The sequence below is a fragment of the Agrilus planipennis genome, unplaced genomic scaffold (genome assembly GCF_000699045.2).
Source record: "Agrilus planipennis isolate EAB-ADULT unplaced genomic scaffold, Apla_2.0 scaffold251, whole genome shotgun sequence".
Taxonomy (NCBI): domain Eukaryota; kingdom Metazoa; phylum Arthropoda; class Insecta; order Coleoptera; family Buprestidae; genus Agrilus; species Agrilus planipennis.
Window position 1 is genome coordinate 27,480 of NW_020439110.1, and position 23,895 is coordinate 51,374.

The 23,895-nt window shown below is 31.3% G+C and overlaps 2 protein-coding genes across 3 annotated transcripts; one reads left to right on the top strand and one right to left on the bottom strand.

The window, feature by feature from the left end:
* The first annotated feature begins 8,105 nt into the window (after positions 1 to 8,105).
* LOC108740452 (inositol-3-phosphate synthase) lies at positions 8,106 to 11,074 on the top strand. Its single transcript, XM_018474777.2, has 5 exons — positions 8,106 to 8,338; positions 9,000 to 9,172; positions 9,249 to 9,774; positions 9,841 to 10,192; positions 10,257 to 11,074. The coding sequence occupies exons 1-5, from the start codon at positions 8,231 to 8,233 to the stop codon at positions 10,730 to 10,732; spliced, it is 1,635 nt and encodes a 544-aa protein (XP_018330279.1). The 5' UTR covers positions 8,106 to 8,230; the 3' UTR covers positions 10,733 to 11,074.
* A 679-nt stretch (positions 11,075 to 11,753) lies between these two features.
* On the bottom strand, positions 11,754 to 20,090 carry LOC108740455 (zinc finger and BTB domain-containing protein 8A). 2 transcript variants are annotated; one of them, XM_018474782.1, is made up of 9 exons: positions 19,566 to 20,090; positions 19,353 to 19,497; positions 19,190 to 19,287; positions 18,919 to 19,097; positions 18,503 to 18,695; positions 18,227 to 18,440; positions 18,121 to 18,174; positions 17,007 to 17,493; positions 11,754 to 11,993 (listed from the first exon to the last, which is right to left on the bottom strand). In XM_018474782.1, exons 1-8 carry the CDS (start codon positions 20,040 to 20,042, stop codon positions 17,033 to 17,035), a joined length of 1,821 nt encoding a protein of 606 aa, XP_018330284.1. In that variant the 5' UTR covers positions 20,043 to 20,090; the 3' UTR covers positions 11,754 to 11,993; positions 17,007 to 17,032. The 2 variants fall into 2 exon arrangements, with proteins under 2 accessions (XP_018330284.1, XP_018330283.1); XM_018474781.1 differs by lacking the exon at positions 11,754 to 11,993 and having other exon boundaries at positions 16,876 to 17,493.
* Between the last annotated feature and the right edge of the window lie 3,805 nt (positions 20,091 to 23,895).

Genomic DNA, 23,895 nt, shown 5'->3' on the forward strand with positions numbered 1-23,895 from the left:
AGACGAAAAGTGTGAGAAATGTTTTATTACATACTTATGCAACTTGCGCTCTCTTAATTCAAAAATCGAATTTTAAAATCACGAGATTCATCAAAATTTAAAAATCTTATTAATTTCTAGTCATTTTCTAAGCAATTTTCATTGACTTGTACCATTTGAAAAGAATGTATTGATTAAATAATAAAATAAGTCAGTTAAAAGATACATACTTTTTGCTCTTTATTAGCCTCATTATAGATCATAACGAAGACGTAAGAAAAATAGTAATTAAATATATGAAGCAAAAGTTCTTTGTTAAAAACGAACGGTTAATCGCTCAAAATTTTGTGTTCAGCGTTTTCCATCTTAATCAATATCATGTAAGTCAAAGATAAACGATGCTATCCGTCGTTTCTTCTTAACTCCTCTTTTTCCTTTTTACAACTTTTGCGAATTTTTTCTATTCTATTTTCCTAATTTTCTATTTTCATTTCCCTGTTAGTTAATTTTTAGAAAGAAGCAAACGTTTCATCAATAAAAAATAATTTTAACATTTAAGGATCATCCTATGTTACAACTGCCACCTTCAGACATACAAATTTTACAAAGACGTAGATATTTGCATCCGGATCTGTCCCAAATGTTCTACTTCTTATTTCGAAATGTCTCTAAGAAGACACAATTTAATATTATTGAGACGCTTGCCAAACAAGTTTTAAGTATTACAAAAAATGAAATAATTTTACACCGATTACAAAATAAATGTTACAGTACCAGCCCTTTCAAATGCTGAGGATTACTGTACAAAAGCAGATAAAATCAGAGTATTTGAAGACAGTTTGCTACTTATTTTGAAATTTGCTGTCTTAACTGAAACACTCAACATAACTGATACAAAAGAATTTTATGAAGAACAAATTAAGACAACGTTCAAAAGATTGTTAGGACCTGGAGGAAGCACCGGCACTCCCAAATATAACATTAAGGTATTTTGTAAAACTTTTTTCCTGAAAACCTTTTTTGTTGTACANTTTGATCTCAGTGATCATTTCTTCACAAATTGACTTCTTTTGATAGCGAGGTGCCCAGGTAATTCTAATAAATACTTTTTGGAAAAGATTCTATTTTTTATAAATGTCAGAAAAACGTTGCTATACCATTCAATCCTTTTGGTACAAAAATAAGAAAGGTAATATTGCAGATATTCCATCAAAAACCTTTCTCCTTAATCATAATTTCACCTACTCATTAGACAACCTAATTTAAGAACTAAAGTAACTTATAAAAAGCTTTATAATTTGGAGACAAAAAAAATTGGTACTTGAAGTTTCGAATACTTTTTTTTATTGCAATTCAACTGTAGTTGTTATAACCAGACTCAATAATTAATAGCTTCTACCATTAAAAGTTTCAAAACTTTTTGAATCGAACGATAATGAACGCAAAGTTTAAGTTACGAAATAATTTATTGTTTTTGATCTCAGTGATCATTTCTTCACAAATTGACTTCTTTTGATAGCGAGGTGCCCAGGTAATTCTAATAAATACTTTTTGGAAAAGATTCTATTTTTTATAAATGTCAGAAAAACGTTGCTATACCATTCAATCCTTTTGGTACAAAAATAAGAAAGGTAATATTGCAGATATTCCATCAAAAACCTTTCTCCTTAATCATAATTTCACCTACTCATTAGACAACCTAATTTAAGAACTAAAGTAACTTATAAAAAGCTTTATAATTTGGAGACAAAAAAAATTGGTACTTGAAGTTTCGAATACTTTTTTTTATTGCAATTCAACTGTAGTTGTTATAACCAGACTCAATAATTAATAGCTTCTACCATTAAAAGTTTCAAAACTTTTTGAATCGAACGATAATGAACGCAAAGTTTAAGTTACGAAATAATTTATTGTTTTTGATCTCAGTGATCATTTCTTCACAAATTGACTTCTTTTGATAGCGAGGTGCCCAGGTAATTCTAATAAATACTTTTTGGAAAAGATTCTATTTTTTATAAATGTCAGAAAAACGTTGCTATACCATTCAATCCTTTTGGTACAAAAATAAGAAAGGTAATATTGCAGATATTCCATCAAAAACCTTTCTCCTTAATCATAATTTCACCTACTCATTAGACAACCTAATTTAAGAACTAAAGTAACTTATAAAAAGCTTTATAATTTGGAGACAAAAAAAATTGGTACTTGAAGTTTCGAATACTTTTTTTTATTGCAATTCAACTGTAGTTGTTATAACCAGACTCAATAATTAATAGCTTCTACCATTAAAAGTTTCAAAACTTTTTGAATCGAACGATAATGAACGCAAAGTTTAAGTTACGAAATAATTTATTGTTTTTGATCTCAGTGATCATTTCTTCACAAATTGACTTCTTTTGATAGCGAGGTGCCCAGGTAATTCTAATAAATACTTTTTGGAAAAGATTCTATTTTTTATAAATGTCAGAAAAACGTTGCTATACCATTCAATCCTTTTGGTACAAAAATAAGAAAGGTAATATTGCAGATATTCCATCAAAAACCTTTCTCCTTAATCATAATTTCACCTACTCATTAGACAACCTAATTTAAGAACTAAAGTAACTTATAAAAAGCTTTATAATTTGGAGACAAAAAAAATTGGTACTTGAAGTTTCGAATACTTTTTTTTATTGCAATTCAACTGTAGTTGTTATAACCAGACTCAATAATTAATAGCTTCTACCATTAAAAGTTTCAAAACTTTTTGAATCGAACGATAATGAACGCAAAGTTTAAGTTACGAAATAATTTATTGTTTTTGATCTCAGTGATCATTTCTTCACAAATTGACTTCTTTTGATAGCGAGGTGCCCAGGTAATTCTAATAAATACTTTTTGGAAAAGATTCTATTTTTTATAAATGTCAGAAAAACGTTGCTATACCATTCAATCCTTTTGGTACAAAAATAAGAAAGGTAATATTGCAGATATTCCATCAAAAACCTTTCTCCTTAATCATAATTTCACCTACTCATTAGACAACCTAATTTAAGAACTAAAGTAACTTATAAAAAGCTTTATATTTATTGTCATATAACAGTGCTTGTTTATAAACAGTTTTATTTCCCTGATTAAGTAATTATTTATTATCATTATATAACTGCAACAAAAAAAAAATATTTGGAGATGATCGACTCTGGTCCCGATCAGTACACCATTCATGAACTTAAAAGTGCGATTTATCTTATCTTACGTACTTATTATGGGATTGTAGAGGAAATCTTTTTTTATGCGACGAATTTTATTCTTAGTCATGGCCGTCTGTCTGGCTTTATTAATCTTTCATTGATTAATTAAAATCATTTGCAAACTTTCTTAATCGCAAGCGCGATAAATAAATGCGATATCCGTCTTAAAGACGAAAAGTCATACACATTAATGTTCTAGCCAAAAAATAAATAAAAAAGATATGCTTTCTAGAACGTTAAAAAAAATGGAATTAATTGAAAATATTTACAGCATCTGAGATGAAATTCGCAGTTTTTAGATTTTTGGGAAGTTAAANAAAACTTTTTGAATCGAACGATAATGAACGCAAAGTTTAAGTTACGAAATAATTTATTGTTTTTGATCTCAGTGATCATTTCTTCACAAATTGACTTCTTTTGATAGCGAGGTGCCCAGGTAATTCTAATAAATACTTTTTGGAAAAGATTCTATTTTTTATAAATGTCAGAAAAACGTTGCTATACCATTCAATCCTTTTGGTACAAAAATAAGAAAGGTAATATTGCAGATATTCCATCAAAAACCTTTCTCCTTAATCATAATTTCACCTACTCATTAGACAACCTAATTTAAGAACTAAAGTAACTTATAAAAAGCTTTATAATTTGGAGACAAAAAAAATTGGTACTTGAAGTTTCGAATACTTTTTTTTATTGCAATTCAACTGTAGTTGTTATAACCAGACTCAATAATTAATAGCTTCTACCATTAAAAGTTTCAAAACTTTTTGAATCGAACGATAATGAACGCAAAGTTTAAGTTACGAAATAATTTATTGTTTTTGATCTCAGTGATCATTTCTTCACAAATTGACTTCTTTTGATAGCGAGGTGCCCAGGTAATTCTAATAAATACTTTTTGGAAAAGATTCTATTTTTTATAAATGTCAGAAAAACGTTGCTATACCATTCAATCCTTTTGGTACAAAAATAAGAAAGGTAATATTGCAGATATTCCATCAAAAACCTTTCTCCTTAATCATAATTTCACCTACTCATTAGACAACCTAATTTAAGAACTAAAGTAACTTATAAAAAGCTTTATAATTTGGAGACAAAAAAAATTGGTACTTGAAGTTTCGAATACTTTTTTTTATTGCAATTCAACTGTAGTTGTTATAACCAGACTCAATAATTAATAGCTTCTACCATTAAAAGTTTCAAAACTTTTTGAATCGAACGATAATGAACGCAAAGTTTAAGTTACGAAATAATTTATTGTTTTTGATCTCAGTGATCATTTCTTCACAAATTGACTTCTTTTGATAGCGAGGTGCCCAGGTAATTCTAATAAATACTTTTTGGAAAAGATTCTATTTTTTATAAATGTCAGAAAAACGTTGCTATACCATTCAATCCTTTTGGTACAAAAATAAGAAAGGTAATATTGCAGATATTCCATCAAAAACCTTTCTCCTTAATCATAATTTCACCTACTCATTAGACAACCTAATTTAAGAACTAAAGTAACTTATAAAAAGCTTTATAATTTGGAGACAAAAAAAATTGGTACTTGAAGTTTCGAATACTTTTTTTTATTGCAATTCAACTGTAGTTGTTATAACCAGACTCAATAATTAATAGCTTCTACCATTAAAAGTTTCAAAACTTTTTGAATCGAACGATAATGAACGCAAAGTTTAAGTTACGAAATAATTTATTGTTTTTGATCTCAGTGATCATTTCTTCACAAATTGACTTCTTTTGATAGCGAGGTGCCCAGGTAATTCTAATAAATACTTTTTGGAAAAGATTCTATTTTTTATAAATGTCAGAAAAACGTTGCTATACCATTCAATCCTTTTGGTACAAAAATAAGAAAGGTAATATTGCAGATATTCCATCAAAAACCTTTCTCCTTAATCATAATTTCACCTACTCATTAGACAACCTAATTTAAGAACTAAAGTAACTTATAAAAAGCTTTATAATTTGGAGACAAAAAAAATTGGTACTTGAAGTTTCGAATACTTTTTTTTATTGCAATTCAACTGTAGTTGTTATAACCAGACTCAATAATTAATAGCTTCTACCATTAAAAGTTTCAAAACTTTTTGAATCGAACGATAATGAACGCAAAGTTTAAGTTACGAAATAATTTATTGTTTTTGATCTCAGTGATCATTTCTTCACAAATTGACTTCTTTTGATAGCGAGGTGCCCAGGTAATTCTAATAAATACTTTTTGGAAAAGATTCTATTTTTTATAAATGTCAGAAAAACGTTGCTATACCATTCAATCCTTTTGGTACAAAAATAAGAAAGGTAATATTGCAGATATTCCATCAAAAACCTTTCTCCTTAATCATAATTTCACCTACTCATTAGACAACCTAATTTAAGAACTAAAGTAACTTATAAAAAGCTTTATAATTTGGAGACAAAAAAAATTGGTACTTGAAGTTTCGAATACTTTTTTTTATTGCAATTCAACTGTAGTTGTTATAACCAGACTCAATAATTAATAGCTTCTACCATTAAAAGTTTCAAAACTTTTTGAATCGAACGATAATGAACGCAAAGTTTAAGTTACGAAATAATTTATTGTTTTTGATCTCAGTGATCATTTCTTCACAAATTGACTTCTTTTGATAGCGAGGTGCCCAGGTAATTCTAATAAATACTTTTTGGAAAAGATTCTATTTTTTATAAATGTCAGAAAAACGTTGCTATACCATTCAATCCTTTTGGTACAAAAATAAGAAAGGTAATATTGCAGATATTCCATCAAAAACCTTTCTCCTTAATCATAATTTCACCTACTCATTAGACAACCTAATTTAAGAACTAAAGTAACTTATAAAAAGCTTTATAATTTGGAGACAAAAAAAATTGGTACTTGAAGTTTCGAATACTTTTTTTTATTGCAATTCAACTGTAGTTGTTATAACCAGACTCAATAATTAATAGCTTCTACCATTAAAAGTTTCAAAACTTTTTGAATCGAACGATAATGAACGCAAAGTTTAAGTTACGAAATAATTTATTGTTTTTGATCTCAGTGATCATTTCTTCACAAATTGACTTCTTTTGATAGCGAGGTGCCCAGGTAATTCTAATAAATACTTTTTGGAAAAGATTCTATTTTTTATAAATGTCAGAAAAACGTTGCTATACCATTCAATCCTTTTGGTACAAAAATAAGAAAGGTAATATTGCAGATATTCCATCAAAAACCTTTCTCCTTAATCATAATTTCACCTACTCATTAGACAACCTAATTTAAGAACTAAAGTAACTTATAAAAAGCTTTATAATTTGGAGACAAAAAAAATTGGTACTTGAAGTTTCGAATACTTTTTTTTATTGCAATTCAACTGTAGTTGTTATAACCAGACTCAATAATTAATAGCTTCTACCATTAAAAGTTTCAAAACTTTTTGAATCGAACGATAATGAACGCAAAGTTTAAGTTACGAAATAATTTATTGTTTTTGATCTCAGTGATCATTTCTTCACAAATTGACTTCTTTTGATAGCGAGGTGCCCAGGTAATTCTAATAAATACTTTTTGGAAAAGATTCTATTTTTTATAAATGTCAGAAAAACGTTGCTATACCATTCAATCCTTTTGGTACAAAAATAAGAAAGGTAATATTGCAGATATTCCATCAAAAACCTTTCTCCTTAATCATAATTTCACCTACTCATTAGACAACCTAATTTAAGAACTAAAGTAACTTATAAAAAGCTTTATAATTTGGAGACAAAAAAAATTGGTACTTGAAGTTTCGAATACTTTTTTTTATTGCAATTCAACTGTAGTTGTTATAACCAGACTCAATAATTAATAGCTTCTACCATTAAAAGTTTCAAAACTTTTTGAATCGAACGATAATGAACGCAAAGTTTAAGTTACGAAATAATTTATTGTTTTTGATCTCAGTGATCATTTCTTCACAAATTGACTTCTTTTGATAGCGAGGTGCCCAGGTAATTCTAATAAATACTTTTTGGAAAAGATTCTATTTTTTATAAATGTCAGAAAAACGTTGCTATACCATTCAATCCTTTTGGTACAAAAATAAGAAAGGTAATATTGCAGATATTCCATCAAAAACCTTTCTCCTTAATCATAATTTCACCTACTCATTAGACAACCTAATTTAAGAACTAAAGTAACTTATAAAAAGCTTTATAATTTGGAGACAAAAAAAATTGGTACTTGAAGTTTCGAATACTTTTTTTTATTGCAATTCAACTGTAGTTGTTATAACCAGACTCAATAATTAATAGCTTCCACCATTAAAAGTTTCAAAATTTTTTGAATCGAACGATAATGAACGCAAAGTTTAAGTTACGAAATAATTTATTGTTTTTGATCTCAATGATCATTTCTTCACACACTGACTTCTTTTGATACCGAGGTGCCCAGATAATTCTAATAAATACTTTTTTGGCAAGTTTCTATTTTTTGGAAATTTCAAAAAAACCTTGCTGTACCATTCAATCCTTCGTAAATTTGCAGATAATTTATCAAAAACCTTTCTCCTTAAGTACAATATACCACAAAAGGATTAGAATATAGGAAAAAAACTCCTTTGAACTGCGTAGAAAACATTCACATTCAAGAAAAAAACTCTTGATAATGACAGCTTAATTGTGATAATAATGTCTTTGCCTTATCAAACGAACAGTTCTGGAATGTCATTAACGGTATTGTTTGCAGTTCTCTGAACTGAAGATAATAACACTAATCCAGCTGTATATAGACATTCCAGAAAAAACTCTTATGTAACGATGAAAACAAAAACCACGTTCGGGCTGCATGGGTGCTAAAATGAAGCGTTTTGTTGTTCTAGAAGCGGAAATCAATCTTAGATAACGGGCTTGCGCTTTTCGTATAAAAATTCCCTAGATCGGTACCAGGACCATCAGTTTCACTAAAACGTCGAAACTACCTATACACAGCCCATCCAAAGCGAGTTTTTTCGTTTTTTAAGCCGACTACTTTCGCAAAAACCTCCCAAGAAAACAGCACCATGGAAGTCGTTGTAAACAGCCCCAACGTCAAATATACAAGCAACTACATCGAGTCCAATTATGATTATCACACCACCAAAGTTGGCAAGAAGGAAAATAAACTCATTGTAAGTTTTTTTTTTAATTTTTTTTAATTGTGGATAGATATAATGGGGTGTTTTTTGAAAGCTGTGTAGATTTTTTGTATGGCAAAATTAAAAATACGAACCGTAAGAAAATGTTAATTAAATAAGAATGCTTTGTTAGGAAAAGTAAATTCACTTTTTTGCATTTCATATTAAAATGATTATAGACAATTAATATTAAAAAAAAAAAAATAGTATGTTCAGAGGCGTTTCTCGTAATATACTATAAATTCCACTTGAAGAAACAATTTCTGTTTTCGGCATAAAAAAACCTGTGCGTATTGCATTTATGAAAGTTTGTTCGTGATGGATTCTCAGAGCGAACTGTGAGCGAAATATGTGTGGCGATTTCGAATGGAAGCAGACGGTACTGATAAGATGACGGCAGTCAGACAGTCTGTTGCATGTTCTATTTATAAATACATACTTAATTATTACTATATATATATAACATTGATCCTCATATCTCTCAAGCGAAAAACTAAAACTTGTTTAAATTTATCGCAATAATAGATAGATAATATTTATGGATATCTTTCATTCACATTCAATACTTTTACGTAAAAAGTATTTTTTTGCAAATAATTGAAGTATAAGGTAGACATTTACAATTATTTATTAATACTGATTTAATTGCACTCAGGCTACTCCTCATGTTGAACATCTTCAAATCCGTACCGGTCGCAAAGTTCCCAAATTAGGAGTAATGCTTGTTGGATGGGGTGGTAACAATGGGAGCACTTTCACGGCCGCTATCCTTGCCAACAAACTTGGTTTAAGTTGGCCAACCAAAAAAGGAATTCAACATGCCAACTGGTAAGATCAAATCCTTTAATGATTATCTTTGTTCATCAAATTTTCACATCGTTGTTCTTTTTTTAACAACTATCAGGTTTGGGTCAATCACACAGTCTTCAACTGTACGTCTCGGCGGAGATTCGGATGGCAAAGATGTTTACGTACCAATTTCCAACCTGCTCCCAATGGTCAATCCTGACGACATAGAAGTTGATGGATGGGACATTTCAAAATTGAATATTGCAGACGCCTGCAAGCGAGCGCAAGTACTGGAGCCATTTTTACAAGACCAGCTAAGATCTCTCCTGGTCGACTACAAACCCCGTCCGTCAATTTACAATCCAGATTTTATTGCTGCGAATCAATCTGATAGGGCCGATAACGTCATCAAAGGAACCAAGAAGCAACAGGTCGAGCAAATAATGAAAGATATCGAAGATTTTAAAACAAAATCAGGCGTGGATCAAGTCATTGTTTTGTGGACCGCAAACACTGAACGATTTGCCGACATTATTCCTGGAACTAATGATACCGCAGCCAACTTGGAAGCGGCCATTGCTAACGACCATCCGGAAATATCTCCATCCACCCTCTTCGCTTGGGCATCAGTAAAGAGTAATGTAAGAGGAACAGATAGTCGTACAATGAGCTGCCGGTGTTAAAAAATACGTTTTTGTTTTGTTTAGTGCACTTACATCAACGGATCTCCTCAAAACACTTTTGTTCCTGGCGTGATAGAACTGGCAGAGGAACTTGGTGTCTTTATCGCTGGAGATGACTTCAAATCCGGCCAAACTAAACTGAAAAGTGTATTGGTAGATTTCTTGGTGTCTGCCGGAATCAAACCAGTCAGTATCGTAAGCTACAATCATCTTGGTAACAACGATGGAAAGAACTTGTCGGCACCCCAACAGTTCCGTTCCAAAGAAATCTCTAAAAGTAACGTCGTAGACGATATGGTCGAATCTAACAGGATACTCTACGAACCTGGTGAAAAACCTGACCACTGTGTAGTCATCAAATACGTCCCTTATGTTGGTAAGTCTTTAACCACGTTCAAGTTCGAAATAAGTTTTAATACCTATTTTCTTTTGGTTTATAGCTGATTCTAAACGTGCCATGGACGAGTACATTTCCGAAATCATGATGGGTGGCCATAACACCCTTGTAGTCCACAACACCTGCGAGGATTCCCTTCTGGCCACACCCCTGATTCTGGATCTCGTAGTTTTGGCTGAATTGTGCTCCAGAATTCAATTTAAGAAGAGAGGCGAGGCAGTTTTCTGTACCTTCCATCCAGTTCTGTCGATCTTGAGTTATTTGTGCAAAGCACCTTTGGTTCCCAATAACACCCCTGTCATTAACGCCCTCTGCAAGCAAAGAGAATGCATCGAAAACGTACTTAGGGCTTGCATTGGACTTTCTCCAGACAGCAACATGCTCTTGGAGCACAAAGTTCCAATTTTGATGTCGAAAGCAGAGAGGAATGTTGAAACGACTGTTACTAAACCGATTAAGAAGAATTACGAACTAGAAATCAAAAATACTGAGATCCCAATTAAAAACGGAATTAACTAAAAGGACTTTGATGGTTCGATGGACGTATCAACATATCTTCAAGCGTATTAGTGTGATTTTGTGTATATATATATATATATGTATGATATATGGTGTTTCCGTGTACGTAGCAATTTATTTATGAGTTTATTTCTTTGTCAGGATTTTAATTTATGATAAATTATTGAATTCCTTCAACGGAAGAACTGATCGAGGCCTTAAGAAATTGTGATGAGTGAGTGCAACTCAATGGTATAAGGGAAAAAATTAATAGACAGTATATTTTTTATGATCCGACCATTCGGTTACTTTTTCATATGATATATGTATTTATAATAAATAGGTGGTAATTGATGGGTTTTACACATGTTTAAATCCTTGTAAGCTGTATAAATTTGAAAGACTAACAATAAATAGTTATAAAATGCATTTCTCTGTTCCTTATTACATTCCTATAATGTTATACCAAATGGTATGCTCCAATATTGCTCTTTATATTCAGAAGAAAAGACGGTTATAACACACGGTGTTATTAGATTTATTAATATGTTTTGAAAAATTTTTGTTAAACGAAGACCTCTTTTTTGTGGAGATCCCATTTGATCTCATCAGCACGCCATAAGCTAATTCATGTCATGCACATTTTCATGCCTCTTCATGGCGATACATTTATTTCCTCCTTCACGACACCAACGTCAATAAAGAACATTGACCAAAGCTGACTTGAAAATTTGAATGAAGATGTATGTTATATAATTCATCAAATTGATATCCTTTTATTGATAACACTTCTTCCAATATTTTGGAAGAAGAAAGTGATTGCTAAACGATTCCGTATTTCTAATACTCAACTAAAAGTAAATGTGTTCTAAAAGAACAGCTCTCCAGATAGAAATAGAAAACTAGTACATATTTAGGAAAAACATTTAAAATAGAAAATTGAAATAGGTATTTTCATTTTGTATTTATATTTTAAATACAACAATCTGAAATAAATTACATCTCAGAGAAAGTCACTTACAAACTTCAAACAATTCCATTTCATATTATTACACTGGACTTCCTAATAGATGAAGTAACAATATTAACATTACCTATAACGATTAAATTTGTACAAAATAAATAATAACTTATTCTAGGGACCTTTTTTGCCTTTTGCCTAAATGGTGCCTTACACCCCATTTGTAATTACCATGTTTGTCGGTCTTTACGAAAGTATAAACTGGTCCGCTCTTTTTATTATGATGATGATGATGATCATTTCTTTTACCACGGCTAATACCTATGTAAGTCATTAAACAAATTAATTTTATGAGTATAATAACTGCTAATAACAGAAAAATTATGTCAGTATGCCAGTATTTAATGGTTTTTTGTTGCTTAATTATGAGGGATTTCAAATGGTTTAGACAAAGATCTTACTAAGGTAAGTATCTAAATTCTTGTTTAATCTGTGACGCAACATATACATTAAAGAGTGGATTAATATACATTAATGGATGGATTAAGTTCTTAGCCAGTAATTTATCTAAACTATTATGTGGATTACGATTTCGATCTTATTTGATCTAATCCATCTCATCGGCATGCTTGATGATTTATTGAGACTACTTATGCCGAACTGAAACATATCCGTGCATGGGATTTATCATTGGAAGCAGTTTTGGTAAATTTTTTGCCTAATCTCGGATAAAAATTAGTTGAATTTTATACCTAGGCATTATTCTTTACATGAGAAAATCAGTTCAAAATCTAATACAAAAAATTTAAATTTTGATAATGACTCGTTTGGAATCGTTATAAAATCAAAAGAATAATTTTATTATTATCCAATGTGATGCTTCTTCGATCTTTTCATTTGGTCCTTATGAATGTTACGTGTGGTTTCCCAAGAATTATATTCAGTTGCGAACGCAAAAAACATTTGGGGGGGGGGGTCATAAAGAATATGAAAAAAGTAAAAAAAAACTTTTTGGAATTGCAGAACACAATTTCAGTCGGACAGGATTGTTAGTAAATAGAAAGAATATTGTAAATGGATAAATACTGACTGATATGAAGTGCCTACCGGCATAATTGAGGGAAAAGACCAGCTATTAATGAGGGGTGGGGTGGAGTTTAAAACTCTCCCCTGCGTTTACGTCTGACTATATTAATTAAACAGTTACAAAAATAATGGCCGATTCATACAATCTTAAAATAATTGGAAGGTCCTCTTTAATGATAAGTGCAATTAAGTCATGCAGATCAAGTTATACAGAATATGTTGCGGTTGGTCAATATGTCGTAAAAACCGTCCATATTTTCAACTTATTATAAGTTGTCATCAACATATATTTTAATGGCCTATGATGAAAAGTTAATAAGTTCGAACTAATAATCCATATTTAAAAAGGATGTTATCGATTTCTGAAAGTGCAAAGAAGTGGAAGTCAGTGTTCAATTGGTCTTTGGACGAACAACTTTTTGATAATGAATTACTATAAGTAGCAAATTTCGCAGAGAGAAGACACTGGATGTTCTGAAATTATATTATAGGTACTCTCCATCTAGGAATTTTCCATTCGCAAACATATACTACTATCATAAAATGAACCAGTAGGATTCGACCTTCAGCATTTATCATTATACTGTTTCGTCCATAAAAGATATATCATTTTTACGTTAAATACAATGCAGAATTTTGTATTTAAAAAAACGCCTGTTTGCCATTCTGACATAGTCAAGCTGTAATTCTCGTAAAGTTTACTTCAACCCCCAAAATTTACTAAGGGACCCCCCCCTCCCGGCCCTGTAAAGAGATCATATAATACCAAAATTGCATTCCACGTCTAATACTTTCCGTAATTACTGACCAAGAATAACTTAGTTTATTCTGCTTAACAGAAAAATTGAAACGTTTTTTAGTTTACTAATTGACTTTTAGTATTCATTAAATAATAACTATAGTTTATAAATTACATTTTTAGGGATGATTATGTCACACACAGCTTAAACTTACGTACTTACAAATACGTATATTATTACTACTTTTGCTACAGATAATAAAACGGACTCATCTATTTTACCTTACCTTTATGTTTAGAAAGGTCAAAAGTTTGAGACATAACGCCAAGTATAATTCCCAAGATGACAAAAAACTAAAACAATATTAAGTTACAACGACACTCGCATTTTTATAAAGTTAATTAGAGCTTACAAATATAAACTGCATTTTGTAAATTCTTCTTCTTACGATTTGACGTTTTAACTGACTCTTACTAGTTAGTTTTGCTGTTAGATTCTTTGGCTTTATATCTAAACTTTTATTTGAAAGTCTGTTAGAAGGCAGCTGTGATTTCTTACCGCAAAACAACTTTTTAGGACAAATGAAATCAAGCGATAAGAATGTACAATGTAAAATGTACACGCGTGAATAACAAAAGATTTCAAATAAAAAAGAGACTGTAGCGATAGAAATAATTATAACGAAAAGGACTTGCTCCAATTATTATTGTAGTCTTGGATTGAAGATGCTCACAATGCGTGCGTCAAACACGTGTAAGTACGCGTCAGTTGAAAGTTCTTTTGGAAGTTAATCGGATTAAGTTGTATTTGTTTTAATAAAAAATGTATTTATCAATTAATCTAATGACAGTTGCAAAACTTCAACGTATAAGATTAAATTCGCTGGAAAACAATAAGAAACACGCGCAATCAATTTGAGATATCGCGACTCTTCGTAGAAGTAGGCAAATGAGTTTCGGGAATTAGTGCGTATTAAAAACGTTAATTTTGCACAAAAAATATGAACAGGCGATTATACGAGACACAAAACTTGATTTGATGAAACTGTTAAGAATTAGAACTCAAACAAAATAATCGCCAAATATTAAAACTCAGATTAGAAATAAAAGCATTTTAACATTTTTAAGAGGGCACGATTTTTGACGGTTTAAAAATGGATTTTTAATATTTAGCGTCGATTTTGTTTAACGGTTAATTTTTAGCCGATTCTACCCTGTTGGATGTCTGCGTACCCTTGCGTTTAAGAAATAACATTCTAGGAAAGGAGTCATCCCCCTCGGGGCTTTTATGGACCTTGGATCCGGAGTGGATTGCACCCCCCGCCCAATTCTCCCTCGTTAAATTACTGGAGCGTGATTTTTGAAGGTTTTAAAAATGTTTAAACAATGCAGTTTTTAATTGGATTTTTAATATTTAGAGTCTACTTTGTTTAACTGTTAATTTTTAACCGATTTTATCCTGTTGGATGTCTGTGTGTCCTTGCGCTTAATAAATAACGTTTCAGGAAAGGAGTCATACCCCTTGGGGCTCCTCAGGACCTTGGGCCCGGAGTGGATTGCACCCCCCGCCCAACTCTCTCTCGTTAAATTAGTGGAGCGTGATTTTTGAAGGTTTTAAAAATGTTTAAACAATGTGTAGTTCTTGATTGGATTTTTAATATTTAGCGTCTACTTTGATTAACTGTTAATTTTTAATCGATTCTACCCTGTTGGAAGTCTGCGTGTCCTTGGGCTTAATAAATAACGTTCAAGGAAAGGAATCCCCTTGGGGCTTCTCCGGATCTCGGGCCAGGAGTGGATTTCACCACCTGCCCAACTCTTTCTCGTTACGTCACTTGAGCGTGAATTTTGATGGTTTTAAAAATGTTTAAACAACGTAGTTATTGATTGGATTTTTAATATTTAGCGTCTAGTTTGTTTAACTGTTAATTTTTAACCGATTCTACCCTGTTGGATGTCTGCATGTCCTTGTGCTTTATAAATAACATTCCAGGAAAGGAGTTCCCCTCGGGATTCCTCAGGAGTAAGTTTTGATGGTTTTAAAAATTGTTAAGTTTTTAGTTATTGATTGGATTTTTAATATTTAGCGTCTATTTTGTTTAACTGTTAATTTTTAACCGATTCTACCCTGTTGGATGTCTGCATGTCCTTGTGCTTTATAAATAACATTCCAGGAAAGGAGTTCCCCTCGGGATTCCTCAGGAGTAAGTTTTGATGGTTTTAAAAATTGTTAAGTTTTGAAGTATTTGATTGGATTTTTAATATTTAGTGCCTATTTTGTTTCATTGCTCATTGTTTTTAAAAGTTTCGCTAAATCAAATTTGGAAGATCTGTCTCGTACAACTAGTTATTTACTATTTTTGTTAAATAAATTGTTAGGTATAACATCAGAGACTTCATTGTATATTTCCAATAATATCTGCAAAACTGCTTAACTGTATGAATTATTTCATATTTTTTGACTTGCAAAGGACCTAAAATAATTAAGACTTATGTTGGAAAAGTATTAAAGTATTTTACATATTTTCTGTAAGTACGTAGACTTCCTGCAAGATAACATGATAACGAAGAAAACGATAAAGAAAAAAGTAATCAAATAATATTATATGGTCATACGTCTTCTTTAAGTAGACTTCCTGCCTGATAAAAAAATACCATTGTAAGAAAAAAGAATATGAAGCAATAGATAATTATTTTGCCTTCTTATCTATGCTAAATTAGGTTGCTTTAAAATTATGCATTTTTTACAAACTTTTAATAGTGTATTTAATTTTTAATGTTGTGCACTTGCATAACAACAAAAATGCATAACTTTGAAGTAACATATACTTCAGCGTAGGTAAGTACAGATACAAATAGAACAAAACTATTTTGTTATCAGGCAAAAGGTTTACTTACAGAATAATGTATTTGAATATGTAAATCCATATTCTTTCAGTAAAATTCTTCTTTATTTTTGAGTAGAAATTGAAGCTATTCTAGATTTGTACTTTCGGAGATAAAATTTGCCGTACGTATCAAAATGTATTTTATATTTTCATTCTTTTTATAAAATTTTGGAAAAATTCTGTTTTGTTTTTCTTTTCGTAATTTTAGTTTTTTGTAACTTACCAACTGAATGATTCGGAAACCTAGAGAAGTAAATTCGTAGAACTGATTTATTTGCATTGTGAATTTTTTAAAAACTGAGTACCAAACAGAGGGTAAATCCTAACATTTTTACAAAATTTTGGAAATATTCTGTCTCGTTTCTATTCAACGGTTTCAGTACTGAAAGTAGCAATATTTTAACAAACATATAATATTATTTATTGGATAATAAAAAGAAAACACATTCTTTTATTCATAAACATAAACAAAAATAACATGGTACGAATAATGTAAGTACTTTTCAAAACGAAAAAGGAAAAAGTAAAAGAATAAAATGAAAAAGATATTCTAAACATCTCGTTCAATGTTTTCGGAATATAATAGGTATTATATAAAATAAATATACTTTAGGTACCTACTATTTGACAATCGCAATAGTTACTAGTTACTTCACTGCTAACGACACTGTACATTCACCAATATTTTTTATCGATAACAACGAATCTGATGCACTCTTATCAGCCCCTGACGTAACATAATCACATTCTGCAATGTTTTCTTCTGTTATCTCCGCTTTTATTTCTTTTGGCGTTTCATCCCCGGATATGTGATATTTACCATTACTTTCTTCGCATTCCTTTTTCTTAATATTACCAACTTTGGTGGTGGTACCAATAGCAATGTTTTGATGTCTTTTAGTCGCTCCTTCTTCAGAAGCATCAGGTGTTGACGTTTTTACTTCACACGAAGAGGATGAAGAGACAGAGGAAGAGGACGAATCTATTCTAGTTTTTTCATCAGTGGCATTTGCCTGTGATGACGATTCAAGATGATGATGATGGCTCATCGTTGGTAAATCATTATGAAAGTAATTATTGTACACTTCGTTGTTTTCTTCGAGGCTCTCTAAAAATAGTAAAGAAATATGATGATGCCCAAAGCATTGATAGAAACTCAAGGGATTGGTATAAATCATCAAAAAAATGATTTCAGACCAGTTAATGGTACTGGTGAGCGGGCAGTCCCTTGACCTCTGATCTAGTCCAAAACCGAAAGACAAGGCTCCCTTCACAAGTCTCCATTTAGGAATCATAGATTGTGGTTGAGGAGAGAAAGATAACAAGGATGAAACGAAAACATAAGAGAAGTAAAGGATTACTTTTGGAATATTACTGCCCCAACCTAAGCGACTCAAGGGAAACCCAGAAAAACTTAGACTAGATGGACTTGGAAGCGATCAAGTAGCATCCCGAAAAATACATATGTCTTGAATTATTGCAGGAAGTAGGTACTTGGTTCAACTTTAGAATAACTTATTTTCTAGAACGACATAGGACAGAAACGATCCTTATCAGCCCAGCTCCTTTGTGGATGAAAGGTATATAAAGGAAGTAAGAGAAGTCAATAAATAATCACATAAAGATAGTATGTAAGTCGCCATCTATGGAAGCTTGCTACTAACTGTAGATTTAATAATGTTACAGAATATTTTAAAATAATAATAATAGCAATAAATATTTTCTCAAGACTTACCTTGTCTAATTTTCCTAGGTCGACCTCTGCTTCTTTTTGGACCTGGGAGGGGCACTGAAAAAAGTTTTACGATTTCTTTTCTGTAACGATTCCAGTATTTTTTTACCTTTCACTGGATGTTTTCTAGGCCTTCCTCGGCCTCTTTTCAAAGGGGAGTCCGTGGGTATTTCTTGGAGCCTATCGTTGTTTAAATTAGTTGTTGGGATATTGTTAACACTCAGATCGGGTGTATCAACTTCTTTAACTGGTTCGGGGACTTGCTCTGGTTCTTTTTGGGGTGGTTCTTCTACTTTTATTTTAATGGGAAGATCTGACTCTTTCTGAACAAAAAAAAAATGAAATCAAGGAATAAAAACTTGGCTCATTAAGAATATTAGCATACCCGAGTTTCTACGTCGGTCAGGGTGATGTAATTCTTATCTTCAACTATTGGCATTACATTTAAGTGACTGTTTCTAATATGTTGTTTAAGTTTGTCTTGACGAGCAAAATCTTTTCCACAGTGGGTGCAATTAAATGGTCTCTCACCCGTATGCATTCTTCGGTGTCTTGCTAAATGGGAAGACCTGCTAAAACTAAAGGAAAAAGGCCTTCCCTGTAACCGCTTTAATTTTTTTATGGCGAGTAATTAAACGTTTAGAATTGTAAAATATCCTGGATAGTAAAAAATTTTCACCCCAGGAATACGAAATACGAAATTTATAAACTTTCACAAAAAAGATTATTGAATAAAATTGTAACAATTTATTGTTTCATCAAATGTTGCCTTCATCAGACTTGACTATTGAAACGACTTACCTACTTCGACAAAACTCACATTGATGTGGTTTTTTAACTTTATTTTCGCTTTTATCATTTGGTACGTAATCTTGATCATCTGAAGGATTCTCTCTTTTATTTGGAATTTCGACTGAATTGACTTCCTCATGATTTTCATCATCTTCAATTGTTCCAACTGACGAAATTACTGGCGTTGTCTAAAAGTTTGGAATATCGAAATCTACTTTGATGTACTGTCTTACTGAGAGCTAATAGGTAGCAAATAAACTTATTTACAATAGAAAATTACCATGTAAGGTACGGGTGGAGCAGGTTGGTCTCCGTATCGGGAATTCGACATGGAAACCGCATCACCAACAGAAAAATATGAATTACAAATTTTTCCATCTAAAATTAAATTGTAATTATTGGTAACAATTATAGGTACCTTATAAGACACGTTTCGAACTTACGATCTTCTTGTCTTCGCTTTTGGTTTTTGCGCCACTCTAACGATTCAAGGGACTCTAAAGAAATTCTTTTTTGACCCTTAAAACGCGTGTCGGACTCATATTTATGGGAATATGAACCGGAAGTATCATAAAAAGACACATTTCTCTAAAATGAACCAACTTTGAAGTGATAGAATCTAAAGAATACACAAACATTATCTAGCGGGTCAATACCTCATCTCCAGGGGCGGAATTTAAAATCGCTTCGACGGGCATCCGACCTTCCTGAATTTCTAAAGAGCTTCTGATCTGGTCTGCATACGTTTGTATGGGATTCGTTGAATTGAATGATCCCGCTGTATTTCCGTGAAAATTTTCGAATCCTTTGATTTCCAAATCATAAGCCAATGAAATCAAATCATTAAACAAAAAGGCGGGAATATCGATTCGACCTTTGTACATGAACTCTAAAATTGTTTTCATTTCTTTAAGCGAAACCCCGCGTAAAATAAGCACAGGATGTTTGCATGGGTTCTCCTGTAATATCTTGTCAAAATATGGACTACAAGCTGAGAGAACCAACTTGTGAGCAAGTAGAGACCCGTCCTTACAGGCTATCGTCACATCGGTCAGTTTGTTATTTTCGAAGAGATTTTCGAATGTGCTGCTCAGGTTTTCGAGATGATTATCCCATGTTAAATGAAGAGACATCTGTAATTTTTTTGAAAATATAGAAATAAAAAAGTGGGATGTCCGCAAAGACGTTATATGAAATACTTTTTTTTTTATTTGAGTATTTATGTAGATGTGGTCCAAAAAATAGTTTCAGGTTTCAGTCAGAAGCTGAAATGTAGAGAACGCCAAGATTGTGTTTTTACGCTTAGCTCTATATCTGCTGATTTAATTTTTTCTAAAATGAAATCCAAATAGCCATGCAGTCCAGAATCTTCAAAAACAGCTACATCCTAAGCAACAAATAAGGCAAAAGCAAGAAGCAACAGTAAGAGCAGATGATGAGCAAATGACTGACTTAAAAAACAGTAAAGTGAAAAAGAACTGAAGACTTTAGTACTTATTTACGTCATCAAGGCGAGGAAAAAAAATTGAAAAAAAAAGGCTCCGAACTATCAAGAACCACTAGGTCCTCTACATTTCTGCTTTCGTCTTGCACTTTTTACATTAGTACAGATATGAGAACATGTAATCATCAAAGTGCGGCATCATATTTCGAAAAGTACGAGGTGCTATAGGAACAAGTACCTTAGATCACATTATTTCATCCAATAAAAAACAACACAACATTATAAGTTTAATAAATTTAAGTTTTTGAGAGAAGTCTCCCTTTGTACAAAACTTTTTGATAATTATTATTTTGCATTTTCGCTTGTGTGACATAAATAAAAAAAGGCAGACAAGGAAGTGTGAAATTTCTATGTTTAGTGAACGTTTTGCCTTACCTGTATATCGAAAGAAATTTATTAATTCAAAGTCTGCGTCAGTAAAACGAAAGAAAAAACAATAAGATAATAAGGTATCTGTAATTGTAATAAATAAAACGGTTAAATAAATAATGGAAGAATAAATATCTTTAATAAAATAAATCGCCAATTGCAGTTTCGTTAAAATTTAATGTCACGTATTTTTAACAATGTATGCAACAAATGGAAGCTGCAACCCCCATTATAATACCCATAGTTGTAGTTTATTTGGTAATTATTTGTAATCATTTTGTAGAAGATATAGATATGTAAAGAACGTTCAACATAAAAAAAAGTAGATAAATTTTAAATTATTAAACCGAAATTAATCAGATTTTTTTATAGAAAAAAAAACAAAAATCAGGTATTTTACCTACATAAAAACAATTCTGATAAAAATGCTAATTAATTAATTTCACGCAAACACAGTAAACACCTACTGCTTGGTACAGCTATTGTTTTCAATTATACATAGATTNCTTCAGGAAAAAGGGCCCAGTTACTTTTTTTTTACCAGATTTCACCGTAAACTGTTATTCCAAGTGGATGCAGTGGTTATTTCGTGAATAAAGAATACTGGGTTAGTGTTCACCTCAATAGCAAGATTTCTGTTTTCGTTAACCGAAGTTACGTTGTTGTTCATGCTCTCAAGATTCAAGTTTTTAGATTAATCTCTTCAAAATATACCATAGTCAATTAGTTTTCAATGTTGTCGCCTGGTAAGCAATATCAGTACTTATTAATTACTGTTAAATAGACAGATACAACGTTACATCATTAGGTCTGTTGAAACAACTTGAAAACTCCGGTACTCCGGTATATTGACGAGGGGACGGTAAAAAAATATTAATTAATTAATTAATATTAATAAAATACCGCGGTAAATAATATCTCTTTCGTTCGCGTTTAGAAATATTATATTGTTGACTGCGCCACTCATTCGAGGGGGCTTGGCTAGCGTTTTGGAGCAGGTATCGATTAGTTGGCTGGGAAGAAGGGGACCTGCGAGGGGGAAGGGCGTTATGCGCAGCGAACCCCCTTTTAAAAATAGAAACCGAGAGCGTGTACTTGAACCGATGTTATAGCTGTTTGTAGGAGAACAAAATAATTTTCCAATATTATTAAGCGTAAAATTATTTTTGTTTAATATATATATATACACCTAGTGCCTACTTATTATAAATTCGAACGTAACATTTAAATAAAATAATATAATTTTAACTCGTAAAACAAATCGTTTTATTTTAACATACTCGACTAGTGTGAATAAATAAATTTTACAATTTATTGTCAACAGTTTTTAATTTTGTTGTGTTCAATCAAAAACACATTTTCAATATTTATGAACACTCAAATATTTACCCATATTTTATCAGAATTTAACTGATTTGACTATTTTACAATTTTTTATTTTTATTGTGAGCACAAGACACTTATTAAATGAATATGTTATTGATAATTTCAATTTGTTTTATTTTAGTTATTAAAAAAATATATTGCATTTTTCTTGTAGATGTTCATCCAAAGTTATTTATAATTTTTAATACAATATACCTTCAGGGAGGCTGAATTACTTCAATATTGATTTTATTGATTTGAAAAGTAATCTACCTCGCGCTCATTTCTGTCTTGTATTATCTTATTAAAGTAACTGTTTACAAAGATATTATTTTTCAGTTATTAAATAAAAATAGTTAAAATCATAGACTACCTAGATATTTGAATACACCCCATCAATGCTGGTAGGTATGAAATTTGAATGTATTAGTGACCAATTGTGTTAGAGTTAGGGAAAATTCAAATTACGGAAAATTTCAACTTATCGTCAAACTTTTTAATTTTCGTTTTGAAGACATAGTAATAAACATTGATATTACATTTACAACAAGGACCATGACCATCAAGACCATTAAGACCGACTATACGTAATAAGAGATAGCTAAGAAATCAAAATCACTCTGTGATCACTCATAATTTAATCTATCCAACTCTGGAACACATGACAATTTCTCTTGTACGATGAAAATCTTTTTAGTTATTTATTCAAGGTTAAAACGCCCTCAGAAATGGTAATTACAACTTTTATGTTATAATTTTATAATGGAATATGTATTAAATGAATTTTCAATTTAATCAATAGTGTAGTAACGTACAAGGAACCAAATAGAACACGAGATCCATTTCACAGTTTCAATATTTCGTGATTATTTCGTGGGTGTATTGCCATCAATATTCAGTTTTGAAACATGCCTCTTTCCGCTGTATATGTACAAACATTCAACTCACAAAGTAAGAAACAATTAAAGAAGGAATAAAAGGTAAGAAATGAAATAACATAAAATATTCTCCTTGTAAAATTTGTAGGTATTCTTGGCATATCATCTTTTTTAAAAAAATTTTCGATTATAATATATATATTATATTTTACTGAAAGTTTTACTACAATAGTGTGATACAGTTTTCAATAATCCCATTAACAAGATATATATAAATCAATGTACTACATTGCCCCTCTTTTTGAATCCATTCATAAGCCCCGAAATTCCTAAACTTCATCCTCAGTCGAGTCAGAATCACTCGCCCTCATTAGATAGGTCCATTTCTGGTTGAATAGCATATCCCCATTGTATTTTTCATTATGACAACACATTTTCGCATACACAATAGTTCCTTGCGGTAAGATTCAAGATTCATCAGTTAGAACATTAGATGTTTTCGTAAAAAAAGTCAAGAGCCTTTCAAATCCGATAATAGTCCTGGGGTCAATCAATATTTTTTTTTGTGATTTCCTTCGCAGAAATACTGAAGCAGTAATATTCTAAAGATAATATTTCACTTTTTTGCTGTCTTTATCTTGTCATTCTCTTTAACCATCACCAAGATCGCGATATTTCCCACGATCCCTAAAGGAGGCTCTCCTCACTATTCTCTACCTATCACTGCACCACAGTGTAGGTCATTAAACAGGTGTGATAACCAATAGCAGTTGTAGCAGCATTTGTAATGTCTTCAGGAAAAAGGGCCCAGTTACTTTTTTTTTACCAGATTTCACCGTAAACTGTTATTCCAAGTGGATGCAGTGGTTA